We start from the raw sequence: 21216 nt of genomic DNA on the forward strand, positions 1-21216 counted from the left end.
CAACCTCACATACATTGGCCAGGAATCGAACCCAGGCCAACTGCTTTGAAGGCAGCTATGCTCACCACTATACCACCAACACTACATGCTGAAGCCAGCCTAGCATGTACCATTGTGATATACCCAAGAGAAAAATGAGCTTGCTTAGGGATTTGTAAGATGTCAAAAGCAACCTGACATACATTGGCCAGGAATCAAACCCAGGTCAACTGCTTTGAAGGCAGCTATGCTCTATACCACCAACACTGCATGCTGAAGCCAGCCTAGCATATAACATTGTGATATATATGTATGTAAGCTGGCTTTTGACATCCTACAAATCCCTGGAAGACAAGACAAGACAAGGGAGGAGGGAGGATTACACTCTCTGATTAATGTATACACATGCAAGATGTTATTGGTAGTTTAGGCCTGCAATTTAGCATTCAATGTGATTTCTGCCCATAAAACGCTGCTTTGCATCCAATCCAGATTTTTCCCCGGGACTTTTGGCATGTATACTACTCCGCCATGCCCCCTTCCAGGTGTTAGACCCTTTGAAACATGTTTTCCATCACTTTTGTGGCCCACATAATTTTTTCCAGTTTTCCAAGTTCACCTCCCCATTGAAGTCTATTGCGGTTCGCGAAAGTTCGTGCGAACCAAACTTTTGCGGAAGTTCGCGAACCCAGTTCGCGAACCGAAAATCGGAGGTTCGGGCCATCTCTAATCATCAGTAGTTCTCCTTTATTTTAACATTTATAATGCATCAATTTAAATGATAGAAATAAGGTTTACAGTCTATTAAATCAGTACAAAAAAATACATATATTTACATAGATCTGTACTTGCGTCCTGAAATAGGCACAAGTGAGGAAGAAAGAGGGACAGCGGGATTTATTACCCCAAGTCCTCCAAAAAGTCCTCCAACTGTCCCTCCAAAAAAGTGACCGTTGGAAGTTATGAGATTGTAGTCCCAAATGCTGGAAAATCTAGGTACAGGGTGGGGCTGGGAGAGCAGTGACTGACCCGGGCCGTACGCGACAGTGTGGTGCTTTTATTTTTGTCTGCATCAATCATACATTTTATATTGGCAAACGAAAGCTCTCTTGAAACAGATGGATTTATGAACACACACATTACGGTTCAAAATATAAATTGTCCTACTGCCTGCTACAGAGACAGAAACCCAAATCACAGTTCCTAGGGTGCATTTTTTTGCTTGGATCTGTTTCACTCCACCCTTGGGAAAGATTTTGATAGATGAACAAAATGTCTTGAAACCACAAAACGGTCAGGCCTTAAAGAGAATCGGTACTGTCCGATTTGTACAATAAAAAATATACCAATCGAGTCACTGTGATCTCGTGGGACCCTATATGCCGCTCCCGTTACTCCCCACCGCGATCCTGGCTTTTAATCGCCAGTTTTAGGCAGTGTTCACAAACAAAAAACATGGCTGCTAACCAGGAAGTGATGTATGTATGTATATATGTATATATGTATGTATATATGTATGTGTATGTATGTATATATGTATGTGTATGTATGTATATATGTATGTGTATGTATGTATATATGTATGTGTATGTATGTATATATGTATGTATATATATATATATATATATATATATATATATATATATATATATATATATATATATATATATGTATATATATATGTATATATATATATATATATATATATATATATATATATATATATATGTATGTATATATAATATGTATATATATATATATATATATATATATATATATATATATATATATATATATATATATATATATATATATATATATATATATATATATATATATATATATATATATATATATATATATATATATATATATATGTATATATATATATATATATATATATATATATATATATATGTGTATATATGTGTATATATATGTATATATATGTATATATATATATATATATATATATATATGTGTATATATATATATATATATATATATATGTATGTATATATATATATATATATATATATATATATATATATATATATATATATATATGTATATATATATATATATATATATATATATGTATGTATATATATATATATATATATATATGTATGTATATATATATATATATATGTATGTATATATATATATATATATATATATATATATACATATTATATATACATACATATATATATATATATATATATATATATATATATATATATATATATATATATATATATATATATATATATATATATGTATATGTGTGTATATATGTATGTATATATATATATACATAGTCTTGGGGCAGGCAGTCACACTGCATGCAGGCAGAGATGCTGTGTGTGGGGACGGACTTAGTCTTCGGTCGGGCAGTATCCCTCCGGGATCCATGTCTCATTCATTTTGATAAAGGTGAGGTACTGAACACTTTTTTGACCTAGGCGACTTCTTTTCTCAGTGACAATGCCTCCAGCTGCGCTGAAGGTCCTTTCTAACAGGACGCGTGAGGCAGGGCAAGACAGAAGTTGGATGGAAAATTGTGACAGCTCTGGCAACAGGTCAAGCCTGCGCACCCAGTGGTCCAGGGGTTCATCGCTGCTCATAGTGTCAACATCCACACTTAAGGCCAGGTAGTCGGCTACCTGCCGGTCGAGGCGTTGGTGGAGGGTGGATCCAGAAGGGCTAAGGCCAGAAGTTGGACTTAAGAATGTCCGCATGTCCGACATCACCATGAGATCGCTGGAGCATCCTGTCCTTGCCTGCGTGGACATGGGAGAAGGATTACTGGCAGTGGTACCTCATTCCATTGTGCTGTGACATCACCCCTAAACGCACTGTAAAGCATACTTGCCAGCTTGTTCTTCAAGTGCTGCATCCTCTCTGCCTTCTGGTGATTTGGAAACATCTCCACCACTTTGTGGTTATACCGAGGGTCTAGTAGTGTGGTCACCCAGTACAGCTCATTCCCCTTGAGTTTTTTTTTACGGGGGTCCTTCAACAGGCTGGACAGCATGAAAACCACCATCTGCACAAATTTGGATGCAGACATACTATCCATCTCCTCTTGCTCTTCCTCAGTCACGAACAATACCACGGGAAAGTTGAGCAGCACAAGCCCCCTGCGATGCCTGCTGCGGTTGTTCTTCCGCCTCCTCCTTAAAAAAAAACACCTTCCTCATCTGACTCCTCTTCCCCACACGACCCTTCCTCCTCCCCCCTACCGCAGGTGTTAAACAAACATCTGGTTCTGCTGAGAATTGATCCCACAACTCTTCCTCTTGTTCCTGTTCCTGTTCATGCTCCTCCACAGCTTGATCCACCACTCTACGCATGAAACGCTCCAGGAAGAAAGTATATGGGATCAAGTCGCTGATGGCGCCTTCACTGCGACTCACCATGTTTGTCACCTCCTCAAATGGACGCATGAGCCTGTAGGCATTTCGCAAGAGTGTCCAGTACTTCGGCCAGAACATCCCCATCTCCCCAGAGCATGCCCTTTTACTGTAGTTGTAGAGATACTGGTTGACAGCTTTCTCCTGTTGTAGCAGGCAGTTAAACATCAGGAGCATTGAATTCCAGCGAGTCGGGCTATCACAAATCAAGCGCCTCATCGGCAAGTTGTTTCTCCGCTGAATATCGGCCAAGCGTGTAAGACCGCCTGAAATGCCCACACACCTTCCTGGACTGCTGCAGGACATCGTGTAAGCCTGGGTACTTACACACAAATCTCTGAATTAGTAGATTCAGCACATGTGCCATGCAGGGTACATGTGTCAACTTTCCCAAATTCAAAGCCGAAATGAGATTGCTGCCGTTGTCACACACCACATTGACAAACTCCAGTTGGTGCGGGGTGAGCCACTGATCCACCTGTTTGTTAAGAGCAGCCAGGAGAGCTGCTCCAGTGTGACTCTCCACTTTGAGGCAAGACATGTCTAAGATGGCGTGACACCATCATACCTGGCATGCAGCATAGGCCCTGGGGAGCTGGGGAGAGGAAATTGCAGCACCAGTTGAGCAGCACTGCCACTCAGCCAAGGACTAGGAGGAGGAGGAGGATGACAGCGAAGAGGATGTAGCAGGAGGAGTAGGAGGAGAAGGAGAGGAGGTGGCAGCAGGCCTGCCTGCAAGCCGTGGAGGTGTCACAGTTAGGTCAGCTGCACAGCCACGTACTCCCTGCTTGCCAGCGGTCACCAGGTTGACCCAATGGGCTGTGCAAGTAATGTACCAGCCCTGACTGTGCTTGGCAGACCAGGCATCCATGGTCAGATGGACCCTTGACCCAACGCTGTGTGCCAGAGATGATACCACTTGCCTTTCAACTTCATGGTACAGTTTGGGTATCGCCTTTTTTGAGAAATAATTGTGGCCTGGTATCTTCCACTGTGGTGTCCCAATGGCCACAAATTTTCGGAAGGCTTCAGAGTCCACCAGCTGGTATGGTAACAGCTGGCGAACTAACAGTTCCACCAAGCCAGCTGTCAGATGCCGAGCAAGGCTTTGACTGGCAGACATTGGCTTCTTCCGCTCAAAGATTTTCCTCACAGACACCTGGCTGCTGCTGTGGGCAGAGGAGCAGGATCCGCTTAAGGTTAGAGGCGGAGTAAGGCAGGGTGGTTGTGAAGGTGTGAGGGAGAAAGCGGCCGAAGATGATGCACCTGAAGGAGGATGAGAAGAAGGAGGGTGGCTTTGCTTTTGTGTGCTGCTTTTCCTCCGGTGGTCTTCCAATTGCAGTTTGTGCTTTTTCTGCATGGGCCTTCATAAGGCAGTTGTCCCTATGCGGGTGTTGGCCTTTCCACGGCTCAATGTTTGGCGGCAGAGACTACAGATGGCATTGCTCTCATCTGAGGCAGACACACCAAAACATTTCCACACCGCTGAGCCCCCCTGGGGTGATGGCACTATGGTGGCGTCAGCAGCTGACGTTGAAAGGCATGTTGGCTGGCTGTCCATAGGTGGTGATACATGGTGCCGGACACTGCCACCAGCTGTTTCTGATAATGAGCGTCCCCTGCTTCTTTCAGCAACTCATCTCCTCCTACTCCTCTCTGACTCCCCCTCTGAAATGACCCCTGGTCATCTTGTCTATTAGGATCCCACGTGGCATCCATGGCAGTATCATCATCATAATCATCCTCCAAAGCTTTGCTTGTATCACACCTCCAAAACTGCACCAACAGCAGGTACTTCATCCTCCTCCTCCTCACACTTTACGTCCATAGTGCCGCCTAACTCAGACACATGAGGTGGTGTAACTTGCTTAGCACCTTCATCGTGTTGTAACAATAATGGCCGTGAATCAGTTAATTCCCCACCAAATAACTCCTGCGAAGTGTCAAATGTAGCGGATGTGGTGCTTGTAGTAGCGCTGGTGGCTGTGGAAGATGAGGTGTTCTGTGTTAAATAGTCAACTATGTCCTGACAATCTTGGGAGTCTTCTGAGCACTGTACTTTGGTCCAGGACCGCACAAAATCACGTCAGCATGACCTCGAACAGACCTGCCGTGTGGCCTGCCTCTAGGTCTGCCTCTGCCTCTGCCTGTTTTGTCCATATTGGGGGGGGGATGAAGTGAAAGGTATGCAGTGACTGGTATATAAAACTGCGTGCTGTCATGCAGGTGCAGTGAACAGGTATGCAGTGACTGGTATGACAAATGTGCAGCTGTGACACACACAGGTACCGTGAACAGGTATGCAGTGACTGGTATCAATTCAATGTGCAGCTGTCACACACACACAAGTGCAGTGAACAGTTATGCAGTGACTGGTATATAACACTGAGTGCGGTCACACAGGTACCGTGAACAAGTATGCAGTGACTGGTATTACAAATGTGCAGCTTTCACACACACAGGTACCGTGAACAGGTATGCAGTGACTGGTATCAATACAATGTGCAGCTGTCACACACACAGGTGTAGTGAACAATTATGCAGTGACTGGTATATAACACAGTGCGGTCACACAGGTCCAGTAAACAGGTATGCAGTGACTGGTATTATAAATGTTAAGCTGTCACACACACAGGTACCGTGAACAGGTATGCAGTGACTACTATTACAAATGTGCAGCTGTCACACACACACACAGGTACTGTGAACAGGTATGCAATGACTGCTATATAATATAACACTGCGTGCTGTCATGCAGGTGCACTGAACAGGTATGCAGTGACTGGTATCAATACAAAGTGCAGCTGCCTGTCACACACACACAGGTACTGTGTAGAGATGGCCCGAACCTCCGATTTTTGGTTCGCGAACTGGGTTCGTGAACTTCTGCGAAAGGTTCGGTTCGCGCAAACTTTTGCGAACTGCAATAGACTTCAATGGGGAGGCAAACTTTGAAAACTAGAAAAAATTATGCTTGCCACAAAAGTGATGGAAAAGATGTTTCAAGGGGTCTAACACCTGGAGGGGGTTGGAGTGGGATACATGCAAAAAGTCCCGGGGAAAAATCTGGATTTGACGCAGAGCAGCGTTTTAAGGGCAGAAATCACATTGAATGCTTAATTGCAGGCCTAAAGTGCTTTAAAACATCTTGCATGTGTATACATCAATCAGGGAGTGTAATTAGAGTACTGCTTCACAATGACACACCAAACGAACCGCAAATAGGTAAGTATATGCAGTGATGAGGTGGATGCACTCAACACAAAAGGTAGGTATATGCAGTGATGAGGTGGGTTCACTGAACACAACAGGTAGGTATAGGCAGTGATGAGGTGGGTTCACTGAACACAACAGGTAGGTATATACAGTGATGAGGTGGGTTCACTCAACACAACAGGTAGGTATATGCAGTGATGAGGTGGGTTCACTGAACACAACAGATAGGTACAGTAACAAACCTAACAAGAGCCTAACTAAGCTTTCCCTATGTCTCTGCAGCAACCTCTCCCTTCTCTAATTACTGCAGCCACACCGAGTGAGTTGCTTTTCTCCATGTGCCTTCGTAAGGCACTTGTCCCTACGTGAGTATTGGCCTTTCCACGGCTCAATTTTTGGAGGCAGAGACAACAGATGGCATTGCTCCGATCTGAGGCAGACACATGAAAAAATGTCCAAACCGCTGAGCCCCCCTGGGGTGATGGCACTATGGTGGCATCAGCAGCTGACGTTGAAGGGCATGTTGGCTGGCTGTACATAGGTTGCGATACATGGCACCGGACACTGCCACCAGCTGTTTCTGAGGACGAGCTCCCCCTGCTTCTTTCAGGAACTTGTCTCCTCCTACTCCTCTCTGACTCCCCCTCTGAACTGTCCCCTTGGTCATCTTGTTTCTTAGGAACCCATGTGGGATCTGTATCATCATAATCATCATAATCATCCAGCCCAGCTTTGGTTGCCTGAGACACCTCCAAAACTGCACCAACAGCAGGTACTTCATCATCCTCCTCCTCACACATTACATCCATAGTGTCGCCTAACTCACACATAGGAGGTGGTGTAACTTGCTCAGCGCCTTCATCTTGTTGTTGCAGTAGTGGCTGGGAATCAGTGATTTCACCACCAAATAACTCCTGCAAAGTGTCAAATGCAGCAGATGTGGTGCTTGTAGTAGCGCTGGTGGCTGCGGAAGAAGAGGTGTTCTGTGTTAAATAGACAACTAGGTCCTGACAATCTTGGGAGTTGATGGCACGTGCCTTCTTCTGAACACTGTACTTTGGGCCAGGGCCGCACGAAATCACATCAACACGACCTCACACAGACCTGCCGTTGGCCTTCCTCTGGGTCTGCCTCTACCTCTTCCTCTACCTGTTTTGTCTGTTTTGTCCATATTGGGGGGGGATGAAGTGAAAGGTATGCACTGACTTAACCAATACAATGTGCAGTCACACAGGTGCAGTTAACAGGTATGCATGGAGTGGTATATCACACTGCATGCACTCACGTAGGTAGGTGTATATCACACTGCGTGCACTCAAGTAGGTAGGTGGGTGCACTGAACACAACAGGTAGGTATATGCAGTGATGAGGTGGGTTCACTGAACACAACAGGAAGGTATATGCAGTGATGAGGTAGGTTCACTGAACACAACAGGCAGGTATATGCAGTGATGAGGTGGGTTCACTGTACACTGTGCCTGCTGACTGTGATGTAGAGGGTCAAAGTTGACCCTAATGGTGCACTATGGGGCAAACCGAACTTCCGGAAAAGTTCACCTTAGATAGTGAACGTGAACCACCGGAAGTTTCCCGGGAACCGTTCGGGCCATCTCTAGTACTGTGAACAGGTATGCATGGTCGGACTGGTATTACAAATGTGCAGCTGTCACACATGTGCAGTGAAAAGGTAGTCACTGAATTTGCTGGGCCTTGCACAGTGTAGGAATTAGCAAGGGCCAGCTGTGACTGACTGACAGGGCTGTATACGCAAGTGTCAGTGGGCCACACACACAAAAAAAAACAGATCACAAGGACAACATTAGCTCTCAAAAGAGCTGTAGTGGGGTGCTTTTTAGCAATAAGTATCAGCAAGGAGCAAGCTAACAAGCCTAACAAGAGGCTAACTTAGCTTTCCCTATGTCTCTGCAGCAACCTCTCCCTTCTCTAATTACTGCAGCCACACCGAGTGAGGATAATGGCCAACGCAGCTGCCTTATATAAGGGGGGGGGGGCTCCAGGAGGGTGTGTAGCCTGATTGGCTACCATGTGTCTGCTGACTGTGATGTATGTACTGTGATGGGTCAAACTTGAGCCTAATGATGTAGTATAGGGGGCGGGTCGAACTCGCATATAGTTTGCAGTCCACCGCAAACGCGAACCACCGATGTTTGCGCGAATACGTTCGCATGCAAACCGTTCGGGCCATACTATTTATAACAGAAACGAAAAATATTGTTTAACATAAAAACGTATAATTTCATCTATATCCCGCTCCCTTTTTTCCAGACGCCATTTTTCATGGACGCGGTCACCTCTTATTATGCCTTTTCCACTATTTTAAAATGTATTTAATATATTAAAACTTTAAAATAAAAAATAAAAGCTTCAGATCAATCACTAGGCCAAATTAATGTAATGAGAAGGTTGTAATGTCTACACTGTGCCTGCATAGTGTGGCTATAAGATTAAGGTTGCCTTCACACGTATTCCAATGATTTCTGGCCCTTTTTCATGTTTTTTTCAAATTAGCGATTTTGCATTTTTTCGCATCTGATTATACTTTTTTCTGGTTTTTTTTAATGCAAATGTTCGCATTCTGATTTTTCCATGCATATCAATGAAGTTGATTTACATTAGTTTGTATGTAACTTGAATACTTACTTTACATTTGTATGCAAATTTTTACATTTTGAATGCAACATTTTGCATTTCTATTAACTTAGGCCCTTTTGGTTTCTACCCCCCCCCCCCCCCCCCCCCCAAAAAAAAATTGATGCAGAAATCCACATGTAAACAATGTGATGCCATTCATTTGCACTAGACATCTGGCGAATGTGAATTCACAGAAATGGAAAACACACTTTTTCTGTCATGTTATGGGATAATAATCACACTATACAGCCACAGAGTACAGACCTGACAACTTTCCTAATTTCTAAAATTAAAGAATAACCTATAGGCCTCGATTCATAAAGCATTTCCGCAAGCGGAAATGCTGAAAACGGCTCACTTTACCGACCACACAGCAAAATCTGTATTCATAAAGGCTTTTTTTCCGCATGAAAAGCCGACATTCTCGAGCAGAGTGATAAATCACCGCCTTGCGCGGTGATTATCTTAACAAAAGTAACAAATGTCAATTCATAAAGGTTAGAGGAAGCGGTATGCAGACGGGGATTACCGCTACCTCTGATGTGGCGAGAAGCGTGCGGAATACATTGCAGTGAATGGGACAGACCTCCCAAGCAGCTGCAGAGAGAACACCGCACGGAGGGACTCGGCCAGCTTCTCCTGTTTCCGCATGTCTCCCGACAGCCTAACGCTAGCCTATAGAGGAATATCTCCGCACTCCTATCACAACTAGAAACATTTTTATGAATTACCACCCTGAAGGCTGAAATACCGACAGCGGTGTTTCCCCGCTCGAGTTTACCTTACCGACAGCACTTTTATGAATCGAGGCCATAGCGTTTAGTGATGATTGATTTTTAAGCAGGCAATGGCCTCAATTCACTAAACTTATCTCCTGTCTTTAATAACTCTTCTAGAGTTGTTACCATGGTGATAAGGCATGTAGTATTCAGGAAACATTTTACCTCAGGCAAGCCTAAAGTTAACTCTTCTGTCTTTAAATTAACTCTCCAATCCTTAAAATAACTCCAGTGTTAAAGACAAGCTGTAAATTAGCTGCATGTGAAAATAACTACAGAAGAGGTAAATTAACTACAGAGAAGGTAAATTAACTACAGAGGAGGTAAATTAACTACAGGGGAGGTAACTTAAGGAATGAAGAGGTAAGATAACTCTCTCATGTGTGGAGGTAAGTTTTCTCTTGCTTTATTATCTCTAGCATGATCTTAGTGAATTGAGGCCATTGTGGGTTCCCGCTAGCGGCAGAAGATTGGGAGTTGCCATAAGCGTCTAATGAATTGTTGGCATTGAGGGGTAATTTGGACAGCAGCGGCCACTCAAATTATTAAGATTTTCTTTCTTGGGGGGGGGGGGGGGATTGGTGGCAGGGGGGTTAACATTAGACATGGGGCTGGGGGGGGGGGGTTAGGTGGCAGGTAGGAAGTTTGTGGCTGGGTGTGGAGGGGGGGGTTTAGGGTTAGGCGGCAGGTAGGAAGTTTGTGGCTGGGCGTGGGGGGGTTTAGGGTTAGAGTTGGGCCGAACGGTTCGCCTGCGAACGGTTCCATGCGAACTTCAGTGGTTCGCGTTCGCGTCCCGCAGGCGAACTTTTGCGGAAGTTCGGTACGCCCCATAATGCACCATGAGGGTCAACTTTGACCCTCTACATCACAGTCAGCAGGCTCAGTGTAGCCAGTTAGGCTACACTAGCCCCTAGAGCCACTCCCCCCTAATAAAAGGCAGGCAGCGGCGGCCATTACGCTCACTCGTGTGCCTGCGTTAGTGAGAGTAGGGCGAGCTGCTGCAGACTGTCTCTCATAGGGAAAGATTAGTTAGGTTTAGCTTGTTCCTGGCTGCATACCTGTTCTGTGAACCCACCACTGCATACCTGTACTGTGAACCCACCACTGCATACCTGTTCAGTGAACCCACCACTGCATACCTGTTCAGTGAACCCACCACTGCATACCTGTTCAGTGAACCCACCACTGCATACCTGTTCTGTGAACCCACCACTGCATACCTGTTCTGTGAACCCACCACTGCATACCTGTTCTGTGAACCCACCACTGCATAGCTGTTCAGTGAACCCACCACTGCATACCTGTTCTGTGAACCCACCACTGCATACCTGTTCTGTGAACCCACCACTGCATACCTGTTCAGTGAACCCACCACTGCATACCTGTTCAGTGAACCCACCACTGCATACCTGTTCAGTGAACCCACCACTGCATATCTGTTCAGTGAACCCACCACTGCATACCTGTTCAGTGAACCCACCACTGCATACCTGTTCAGTGAACCCACCACTGCATACCTGTTCTGTGAACCCACCACTGCATACCTGTACTGTGAACCCACCACTGCATACCTGTACTGTGAACCCACCACTGCATACCTGTTCAGTGAACCCACCACTGCATACCTTTTCAGTGAACCCACCACTGCATACCTGTTCAGTGAACCCACCACTGCATACCTGTTCAGTGAACCCACCACTGCATACCTGTTCAGTGAACCCACCACTGCATACCTGTTCTGTGAACCCACCACTGCATACCTGTTCAGTGAACCCACCACTGCATACCTGTTCAGTGAACCCACCACTGCATACCTGTTCAGTGAACCTGCCACTGCATACCTGTACTGTTCAGTGAACCCGCCACTGCATACCTGTTCTGTTCAGTGAACCCGCCACTGTATTCCTGTTCAGTGAACCCGCCACTGCATACCTGTTGTGTTCAGTGAACCCGCCACTGTATACCTGTTCAGTGAACCTGCCACTGCATACCTGTACTGTGAACCCGCCACTGTATACCTGTTCTGTTCAGTGAACCCGCCACTGCATACCTGTTCTGTTCAGTGAACCCGCCACTGCATACCTGTTCTGTTCAGTGAACCCGCCACTGCATACCTGTTCTCGCCATGGTGTGCACCAGTCCAGCACGGCCGTCACTACACAAACAGCTGTTTGCGGTGCGTTACACGGTGGGTTTGGTGTGTCAGTGTGAAGCAGTACCTTAATTACACTACCTGATTGATGTATACACATGCAAGATGTTTTAAAGCACTTTAGGCCTGTCATTTAGCATTCAATGTGATTTCTGCCCTTAAAACGCTGCTTTGCGTCAAATCCAGATTTTTCCTGGGGACTTTTGGCATGTATCCCACTCCTCCACCTGGGGGTCCAGGTGTTAGACCCCTTGAAACATCTTTTCCATCACTTTTGTGGCCAGCATATTTTTTTTTTTCAAAGTTCGCCTCCCCATTGAAGTCTAATGCGGTTCGCGAACTTTTACGCGAACCGAACCTTCCGCGGAAGTTCGCGAACCCGGTTCGCGAACTTAAATTTGGAGGTTCGGCCCCACTCTATTTAGGGTTAGGCGCCAGGTAGGAAGTTTGCGCAGGGGGGCATTTAGTGCGGGGGGCATTTAGGGTTAGGCACCAGGTAGGAAGTTTGTGCCGGGGGAGTTTAGGGTTAGGCACCAGGTAGGAAGTTTGTGCAGAGGGGCATTTAGTGCGGGGGGCATTTAGGGTTAGGCGCCAGGTAGGAAGTTTGTGCAAGGGGGGCATTTAGGGTTAGGCGCCAGGTAGGAAGTTTGTGCGGGGGGGCATTTAGTGCTGGGGCATTTAGATTTAGGTGTCAAGTAGGAAGTTTGTGCAAGGGGGGTTAGGCATCAAGAAATTTGTGTGGTGGGAGTTTAGGGTTAGGTGTCAGGTAGGAAGTTTGTGCGGGGGAGGGGCATTTAAGGTTAGGCATCAAGTAGGAAGTTTTGGGGGGGGGTTAGGTTTAGACATCAGCGGGGGGAGGGTACTGTGTGAGAGTAGGGTTAGGTTTAGCCATAGCAAAATATCACTATTTAATATCAGTATTAAATACCAATATTTTATTATCGACATTACTGGGCTCCCATATTTCCATGCGCCTTTTTTTGATGTACGCGTCTGATTTACCTATAAGAATAGTCCCAAATTGGCTACCAAGGCTTGTACTGGACATTTCAATCTCATTTCACTCTCCTCCAAACTGCCAGCTTTTCAGTTTTCCTCTGGCAGCAATCCCCAATGTGGGTAAATCTATGGCAACACAGTCTGCAGTTTGGCCATATTATACTAGAGGTGTGTTTGGCAGCATTGCTCTGCTACAATGTAGCTGATGCCATCACTGCAGGGTTTAACAGCAAAAGAAGGAAACACACAGAGTGAAAGTTCTGACTGTGAAGATGACAACATGTGATGCTTGGATTCAGCACTGATGCAAATGACAACAAATGGCAAATAGTTTGGGGGTTATCTGTTTTCCGCATGAAAAGCCGACATTCTCGAGCAGAGTGATAAATCACTGCCTTGCGCGGTGATTATCTTAACAAAAGTAACAAATGTCAATTCATAAAGGTTAGAGGAAGCGGTATGCAGACGGGGATTACCGCTACCTCTGATGTGGCGAGAAGCGTGCGGAATACAGTGCAGTGAATGGGACAGACCTCCCAAGCAGCTGCAGAGAGAACACCGCACGGAGGACTCGGCCAGCTTCTCCTGTTTCCGCATGTCTCCCGACAGCCTAACGCTAGCCTATAGAGGAATATCTCCGCACTCCTATCACAACTAGAAACATTTTTATGAATTACCACCCTGAAGGCTGAAATACCGACAGCGGTGTTTCCCCGCTCGAGTTTACCTTACCGACAGCACTTTTATGAATCGAGGCCATAGCGTTTAGTGATGATTGATTTTTAAGCAGGCAATGGCCTCAATTCACTAAACTTATCTCCTGTCTTTAATAACTCTTCTAGAGTTGTTACCATGGTGATAAGGCATGTAGTATTCAGGAAACATTTTACCTCAGGCAAGCCTAAAGTTAACTCTTCTGTCTTTAAATTAACTCTCCAATCCTTAAAATAACTCCAGTGTTAAAGACAAGCTGTTAATTAGCTGCATGCGAAAATAACTACAGAAGAGGTAAATTAACTACAGAGAAGGTAAATTAACTACAGAGGAGGTAAATTAACTACAGGGGAGGTAACTTAAGGAATGAAGAGGTAAGATAACTCTCTCACGTGTGGAGGTAAGTTTTCTCTTGCTTTATTATCTCTAGCATGATCTTAGTGAATTGAGGCCATTGTGGGCTCCCGCTAGCGGCAGAAGTTTGGGAGTTGCCATAAGCGTCTAATGAATTGTTGGCATTGAGGGGTAATTTGGACAGCAGCGGCCACTCAAATTATTAAGATTTTCTTACTTGGGGGGGGGGGGGGGGTTGGTGGCAGGGGGGTTAACATTAGACATGGGGCTGGGGGGGGGGTTAGGTGGCAGGTAGGAAGTTTGTGGCTGGGTGTGGGGGGGGGGGTTTAGGGTTAGGCGGCAGGTAGGAAGTTTGTGGCTGGGCGTGGGGGGGTTTAGGGTTAGAGTTGGGCCGAACGGTTCGCCTGCGAACGGTTCCATGCGAACTTCAGTGGTTCGCGTTCGCGTCCCGCAGGCGAACTTTTGCGGAAGTTCGGTACGCCCCATAATGCACCATGAGGGTCAACTTTGACCCTCTACATCACAGTCAGCAGGCTCAGTGTAGCCAGTTAGGCTACACTAGCCCCTAGAGCCACTCCCCCCTAATAAAAGGCAGGCAGCGGCGGCCATTACGCTCACTCGTGTGCCTGCGTTAGTGAGAGTAGGGCGAGCTGCTGCAGACTGTCTCTCATAGGGAAAGATTAGTTAGGTTTAGCTTGTTCCTGGCTGCATACCTGTTCAGTGAACCCACCACTGCATACCTGTTCTGTGAACCCACCACTGCATACCTGTTCTGTGAACCCACCACTGCATACCTGTTCAGTGAACCCACCACTGCATACCTGTTCAGTGAACCCACCACTGCATACCTGTTCAGTGAACCCACCACTGCATACCTGTTCAGTGAACCCACCACTGCATACCTGTTCAGTGAACCCACCACTGCATACCTGTTCAGTGAACCCACCACTGCATACCTGTTCTGTGAACCCACCACTGCATACCTGTACTGTGAACCCACCACTGCATACCTGTACTGTGAACCCACCACTGCATACCTGTTCAGTGAACCCACCACTGCATACCTGTTCAGTGAACCCACCACTGCATACCTGTTCAGTGAACCCACCACTGCATACCTGTTCAGTGAACCCACCACTGCATACCTGTTCAGTGAACCACACACTGCATACCTGTTCAGTGAACCCACCACTGCATACCTGTTCTGTGAACCCACCACTGCATACCTGTTCAGTGAACCCACCACTGCATACCTGTTCAGTGAACCCACCACTGCATACCTGTTCAGTGAACCTGCCACTGCATACCTGTACTGTTCAGTGAACCCGCCACTGCATACCTGTTCTGTTCAGTGAACCCGCCACTGTATTCCTGTTCAGTGAACCCGCCACTGCATACCTGTTGTGTTCAGTGAACCCGCCACTGTATACCTGTTCAGTGAACCTGCCACTGCATACCTGTACTGTGAACCCGCCACTGTATACCTGTTCTGTTCAGTGAACCCGCCACTGCATACCTGTTCTGTTCAGTGAACCCGCCACTGCATACCTGTTCTGTTCAGTGAACCCGCCACTGCATACCTGTTCTCGCCATGGTGCGCACCAGTCCAGCACGGCCGTCACTACACAAACAGCTGTTTGCGGTGCGTTACACGGTGGGTTTGGTGTGTCAGTGTGAAGCAGTACCTTAATTACACTACCTGATTGATGTATACACATGCAAGATGTTTTAAAGCACTTTAGGCCTGTCATTTAGCATTCAATGTGATTTCTGCCCTTAAAACGCTGCTTTGCGTCAAATCCAGATTTTTCCCGGGGACTTTTGGCATGTATCCCACTCCTCCACCTGGGGGTCCAGGTGTTAGACCCCTTGAAACATCTTTTCCATCACTTTTGTGGCCAGCATATTTTTTTTTTTTCAAAGTTCGCCTCCCCATTGAAGTCTAATGCGGTTCGCGAACTTTTACGCGAACCGAACCTTCCGCGGAAGTTCGCGAACCCGGTTCGCGAACTTAAATTTGGAGGTTCGGCCCCACTCTATTTAGGGTTAGGCGCCAGGTAGGAAGTTTGCGCAGGGGGGCATTTAGTGCGGGGGGCATTTAGGCACCAGGTAGGAAGTTTGTGCCGGGGGAGTTTAGGGTTAGGCACCAGGTAGGAAGTTTGTGCAGAGGGGCATTCAGTGCGGGGGCATTTAGGGTTAGGCGCCAGGTAGGAAGTTTGTGCCGGGGAAGTTTAGGGTTAGGCGCCAGGTAGGAAGTTTGTGCAGAGGGGCATTTAGTGCGGGGGGCATTTAGGGTTAGGCGCCAGGTAGGAAGTTTGTGCAAGGGGGGCATTTAGGGTTAGGCGCCAGGTAGGAAGTTTGTGCGGGGGAGGTTAGGGTTAGGCATCAGGTAGGAAGTTAGTGCCGGGGGAGTTTAGGGTTAGGCGCTAGGCAGGAAGTTTGTGCAGGGGGGCATTTAGTGCTGGGGCATTTAGATTTAGGTGTCAAGTAGGAAGTTTGTGCAAGGGGGGTTAGGCATCAAGAAATTTGTGTGGTGGGAGTTTAGGGTTAGGTGTCAGGTAGGAAGTTTGTGCGGGGGAGGGGCATTTAAGGTTAGGCATCAAGTAGGAAGTTTTGGGGGGGGGGGTTAGGTTTAGACATCAGCGGGGGGAGGGTACTGTGTGAGAGTAGGGTTAGGTTTAGCCATAGCAAAATATCACTATTAAATATCAGTATTAAATACCAATATTTTATTATCGACATTACTGGGCTCCCATATTTCCATGCGCCTTTTTTTGATGTACGCGTCTGATTTACCTATAAGAATAGTCCCAAATTGGCTACCAAGGCTTGTACTGGACATTTCAATCTCATTTCACTCTCCTCCAAACTGCCAGCTTTTCAGTTTTCCTCTGGCAGCAATCCCCAATGTGGGTAAATCTATGGCAACACAGTCTGCAGTTTGGCCATATTATACTAGAGGTGTGTTTGGCAGCATTGCTCTGCTACAATGTAGCTGATGCCATCACTGCAGGGTTTAACAGCAAAAGAAGGAAACACACAGAGTGAAAGTTCTGACTGTGAAGATGACAACATGTGATGCTTGGATTCAGCACTGATGCAAATGACAACAAATGGCAAATAGTTTGGGGGTTATCTGCTAAGGACACAAATTGTTTAAAGAGGCACTATTAGCAATAACATGCCCCCCAAAGAAAATACATATGTAAGTAGATAAATACTTCTTCTACTTACATAACAGATGTATTGCACTGTCCTCGGTTTCCATCCATATAATTTTAGATTATAAATAAAGGGACATTCTCTTCATGGCAGGGGCCATCTTGCTTCCTCCGGGTATATTTCCCCCCCCCCCCCCCCCCCCCCCCCGCACTCCCCTCCTCCCCGCACTTATCCTCAGCACAGCGGGGAGGAAAAGCTGCAGACAGCAAAGACTCACCTAACAACAGATCCAAGCGCTGCAGTTCCCCCCTATACTCTCTGCACTACCACCGGCAGCAGTGCAGAGAGTATGGGGGGAACTGCAGCGCCTGGGAACATTATTCATGGAGTCTGTGCGCTGCCTTCATCCTTTCCCAAAGTTCTGTGCGGGGAAGAAGGATAATGCGGCGGGCGGCAGAAGGGCAGAGGGGGGGGGGGCGCGGACATCACACTGGAGGAGGGGGGCAGAGGACAGTGACAGGAGATAGCCTCTGGCCCCCCTCCGTGCGCTCTTACGGCGGCTACAACCACCGCAGACAAGGGGAGAGCAGGCGGCCAATCACAGAGCAGAGCGGTGATTGACAGAGGCTTTAGCCAATCAGCCTGCCTGTCATTTCTGTTCTGCGGCTATGCGTCCTGCAGGCATGGGGAGAGAAAAACCTCTTAGGGAAAAAAGTAAGAATGATTTTAACTAGTTGCATTGCCTTTTTTTTTAGCATCCTTTTTGTCTATGTAATAGACTAATATAGAAAATTGATTTCACATATAATGCCTAACAGTAAGGCCCGGTTCACACTTGCGGTGGCCCTCCGGAATCGCCGTGCCGGAGCCGCACCGCTTGCAGAACGGACGGAACGGACGCACGGCATAGCAATGAAAGCCTATGCGTCCGTTCACATGCGTCCGTTCTGCCGAACCGGAGCCGGACCGGATCCGGGCCGGATCAGGACTCCGGCCTCCGTTCCAACATGCGCTATTTTTTCATCCGGCTCCTCCGGCAGCCGTATCCGGGGCGGAGCCGGACTGCACCATCCGGCCAATACAAACCAATGGGAACCGGAGAGCGCACAACACACTGGCTGAGAAATCCGGATGTTCTACCCCACTTCCTATGGGGATTGTTGCGGCGATATTGGATGGGGACACATGGGCAAGCATTTTGGAGTGGAGCAGCACAGCTGGATCCGGATCCGGAGATGTTGGCAGCATGTCGCAGGTGGAGGTGAGTGCTAAACAGCAGAGGGCCTGATTCCACAGGTCCCCCTTCTGCTGACCTCCCAGACCCCAACATTTTTTTTGTTTTTAACGTTACTTTTGCCAAACGGATCCGGATCGCATCCTGATGGACACCTGATGCAACCTGACCGGATCCGGTCAGGTCATCCGGTCCGTTTGGCAAACAACCGCAAGTGTGAACGGGGCCTTACTCTTTAAGAAGAGCAGTCTAAATCGATCCTTTATGGTGGCCACTAATAATCCAATCTTTTCCATCCAATTTTACCAAATCTATGTAGTATAAGGAAAAAATGAATGAATATATTGAATGGATAATTCAATATATATGAAAAAGATAGGATCATTAGTGGCCACCATTAGCATGCCCACTAAAGATCCAATCTTTTTTTGTCCAATCTTACCATATATATGTAATATAAGGGACTGTCTGAAGTATCTATTCAATATATTCACTTCGTTTACTCTTTTGCTACATAGATTTGGTAAGATTGGATAAAAAAAGGTTATATCATGAGTGACCACCATTAGGGGTTAATTTGAAGAAAGGTTAACTATTGTTCTTTGATCAGGGTTCGGACTCAGGAAGGGATTACAGCTAAAAAAAATCCCCCCTTTATCGATCACAGACAGGCAGCAGACTATCCATGTTCCCACAGTTTGGGTTTGACTCTGCTCTGAATCCACTAGCTGAATGCTTGTTGCAGGTGTGTGACTAAAACAAGTAAAGTCTGGAGCTTAGCATGACAGCCAGGCATTGTTTATAAGGGAATGAAGATGGCAACACTGGTGTAACAGTAGGGGAAGCAGTCCCTGCCACCACGGGGGGTCCCAGGCCCCCCCTGGGGCCCGCTCATGGTCGCTTTAGGGGGGCTGTAGGGGTCGCAACATGAGGGGAGAGCTTGGTAGCACGTCGGTGGGGAGGGGGGGGCTGTCCCCCCCTCCCTCACCTCGGGCTCTCCCCTCTGCGCTCCCCCCCCGCCTCTATGTAAGTATCAGCAGCAGCGGCGGCAGCTATAATTACTTCCATCCACCACGGAGGTCGCCAATCTACAAAGGCTTCACATTACTTCCTGTTATGTGAAAGTAATGTGAAGCCCTTGCAGATCGGTGACCTCCGGTGGTGGGTGGAGGTAATTATAGCTGCTGCTGCCGCCGCCGCTGCTGACGCTTACATAGAGGCAGGAGGAGAGCGCAGAGGGGAGAGCCCGAGGTGAGGGGGGGGGGGGAACTCCTGGGAAAAACTTGCTATTTGAATGAATATCATAGAATAGTTGGCAGAATGCGTCTGACCTTTCTCAGATGCTTCAAACAATGCTTCACGTGTGACTGGAATGCTGTGGAATCATTTAAGACTGGCCAGGTGCGATTAAAACATTGTTCAGTCTGCATTCTGCAATTGTATGATATTTGAAAAAAAAAAGAAAGAATGTTTCCCAACAAATAAAGTCTCCAGCCGTTCTTTGCTGGAACCTATAAACCTATCACTTTGACGTCCTTTAAAACTCTGTTCAAGGTAATCTAATCCATCACCACAGACCATTTGTTTGACTTACCTGGTAATGCTTTTACCATTGATTTTCCAGGTTGTTAGGTGAGTCAGCGTATTACTGCTCCTAAAAGAGGAAAGAAGAAGTATGATATTGAAGCATGTTCTCAAGTACAAGTGAATAAATAAAACAAAAAGGCTTGAAGGCATTAGGCTTGATTTACTAAAGCGTGCAAAGTGTTAGCACGCCAGTAAAAAGCCACTTTGCACGTGCTAACATGCTTTGCAAGTGCTAACTAGGGTGCTAAGTAGTTAGCACGTGCAAACTACTTAGCACCACAGTTTGCACGTGCAAACTACTTAGCATCGCAGTTTTCACGTGCAAACTACTTAGCACCGCAGTTTGCACGTGCAAACTACTTAGCACCCTAGTTAGCAAGTGCAAACTACTTAGTACCATAGTTTGCACGTGCAAAGCTTTTAGGCGTGATAACTAAGTTATCATGCTTTTGCGAATCAAGCCCATTGAGTGTGGTACAGACAATGCATGGTTAGGTTTTGCTTTATTTTATAATACTGCATTAACTTCAAGTGAGCTTGTAATTTCCCCAAGGACAAAAATTGACCTCAGTAGATGGAAGTGTTTGGATAGTCCAAAGGGTTCACAATCCATCCCGGGGCTGTGCAGAGTCCCTCTGAATATATCCGACAAGGGCTTGCTGTATATGTTCTTGTCGCCACGCTCCCTTGCATGTACGAGCGCAGCCATAGTGTGTATGTGCGAGTATGGCAACACCTGCGCAGTGGCACAAAAGCCACTTATGGCTGAGAGCCAGGAATTGAAGTGGGAAACAACTAAAACGAAAAAAAAACACAGAGACAACGGGAGCCCAGATGGTGCCGTATGTCACAGTGAGGATGGAAATAATGTCAAATGTGTGTAGATATACTCACAAAGGTGGGTTGCACGAGGGGCAACCAACCACTTCAGGCAGGTGGAGATACACAAACCCGACTCCTCTCGGGTAT

General features: G+C 46.5%; 1 protein-coding gene across 1 annotated transcript in view; it reads right to left on the reverse strand.

The window, feature by feature from the left end:
* LOC137522482 (histo-blood group ABO system transferase-like) overlaps positions 1-21216 on the reverse strand; it is a 118054-nt gene that overhangs the window by 30578 nt on the left and 66260 nt on the right. The window contains exon 2 of the mRNA XM_068242547.1: positions 20255-20314. Coding sequence (XP_068098648.1) covers positions 20255-20314 — 60 coding nt within the window. The remainder of the gene's footprint in view (positions 1-20254; positions 20315-21216) is intronic.

This window comes from Hyperolius riggenbachi, chromosome 6, assembly GCF_040937935.1.
Source record: "Hyperolius riggenbachi isolate aHypRig1 chromosome 6, aHypRig1.pri, whole genome shotgun sequence".
Classification (NCBI taxonomy): Eukaryota; Metazoa; Chordata; class Amphibia; order Anura; family Hyperoliidae; genus Hyperolius; species Hyperolius riggenbachi.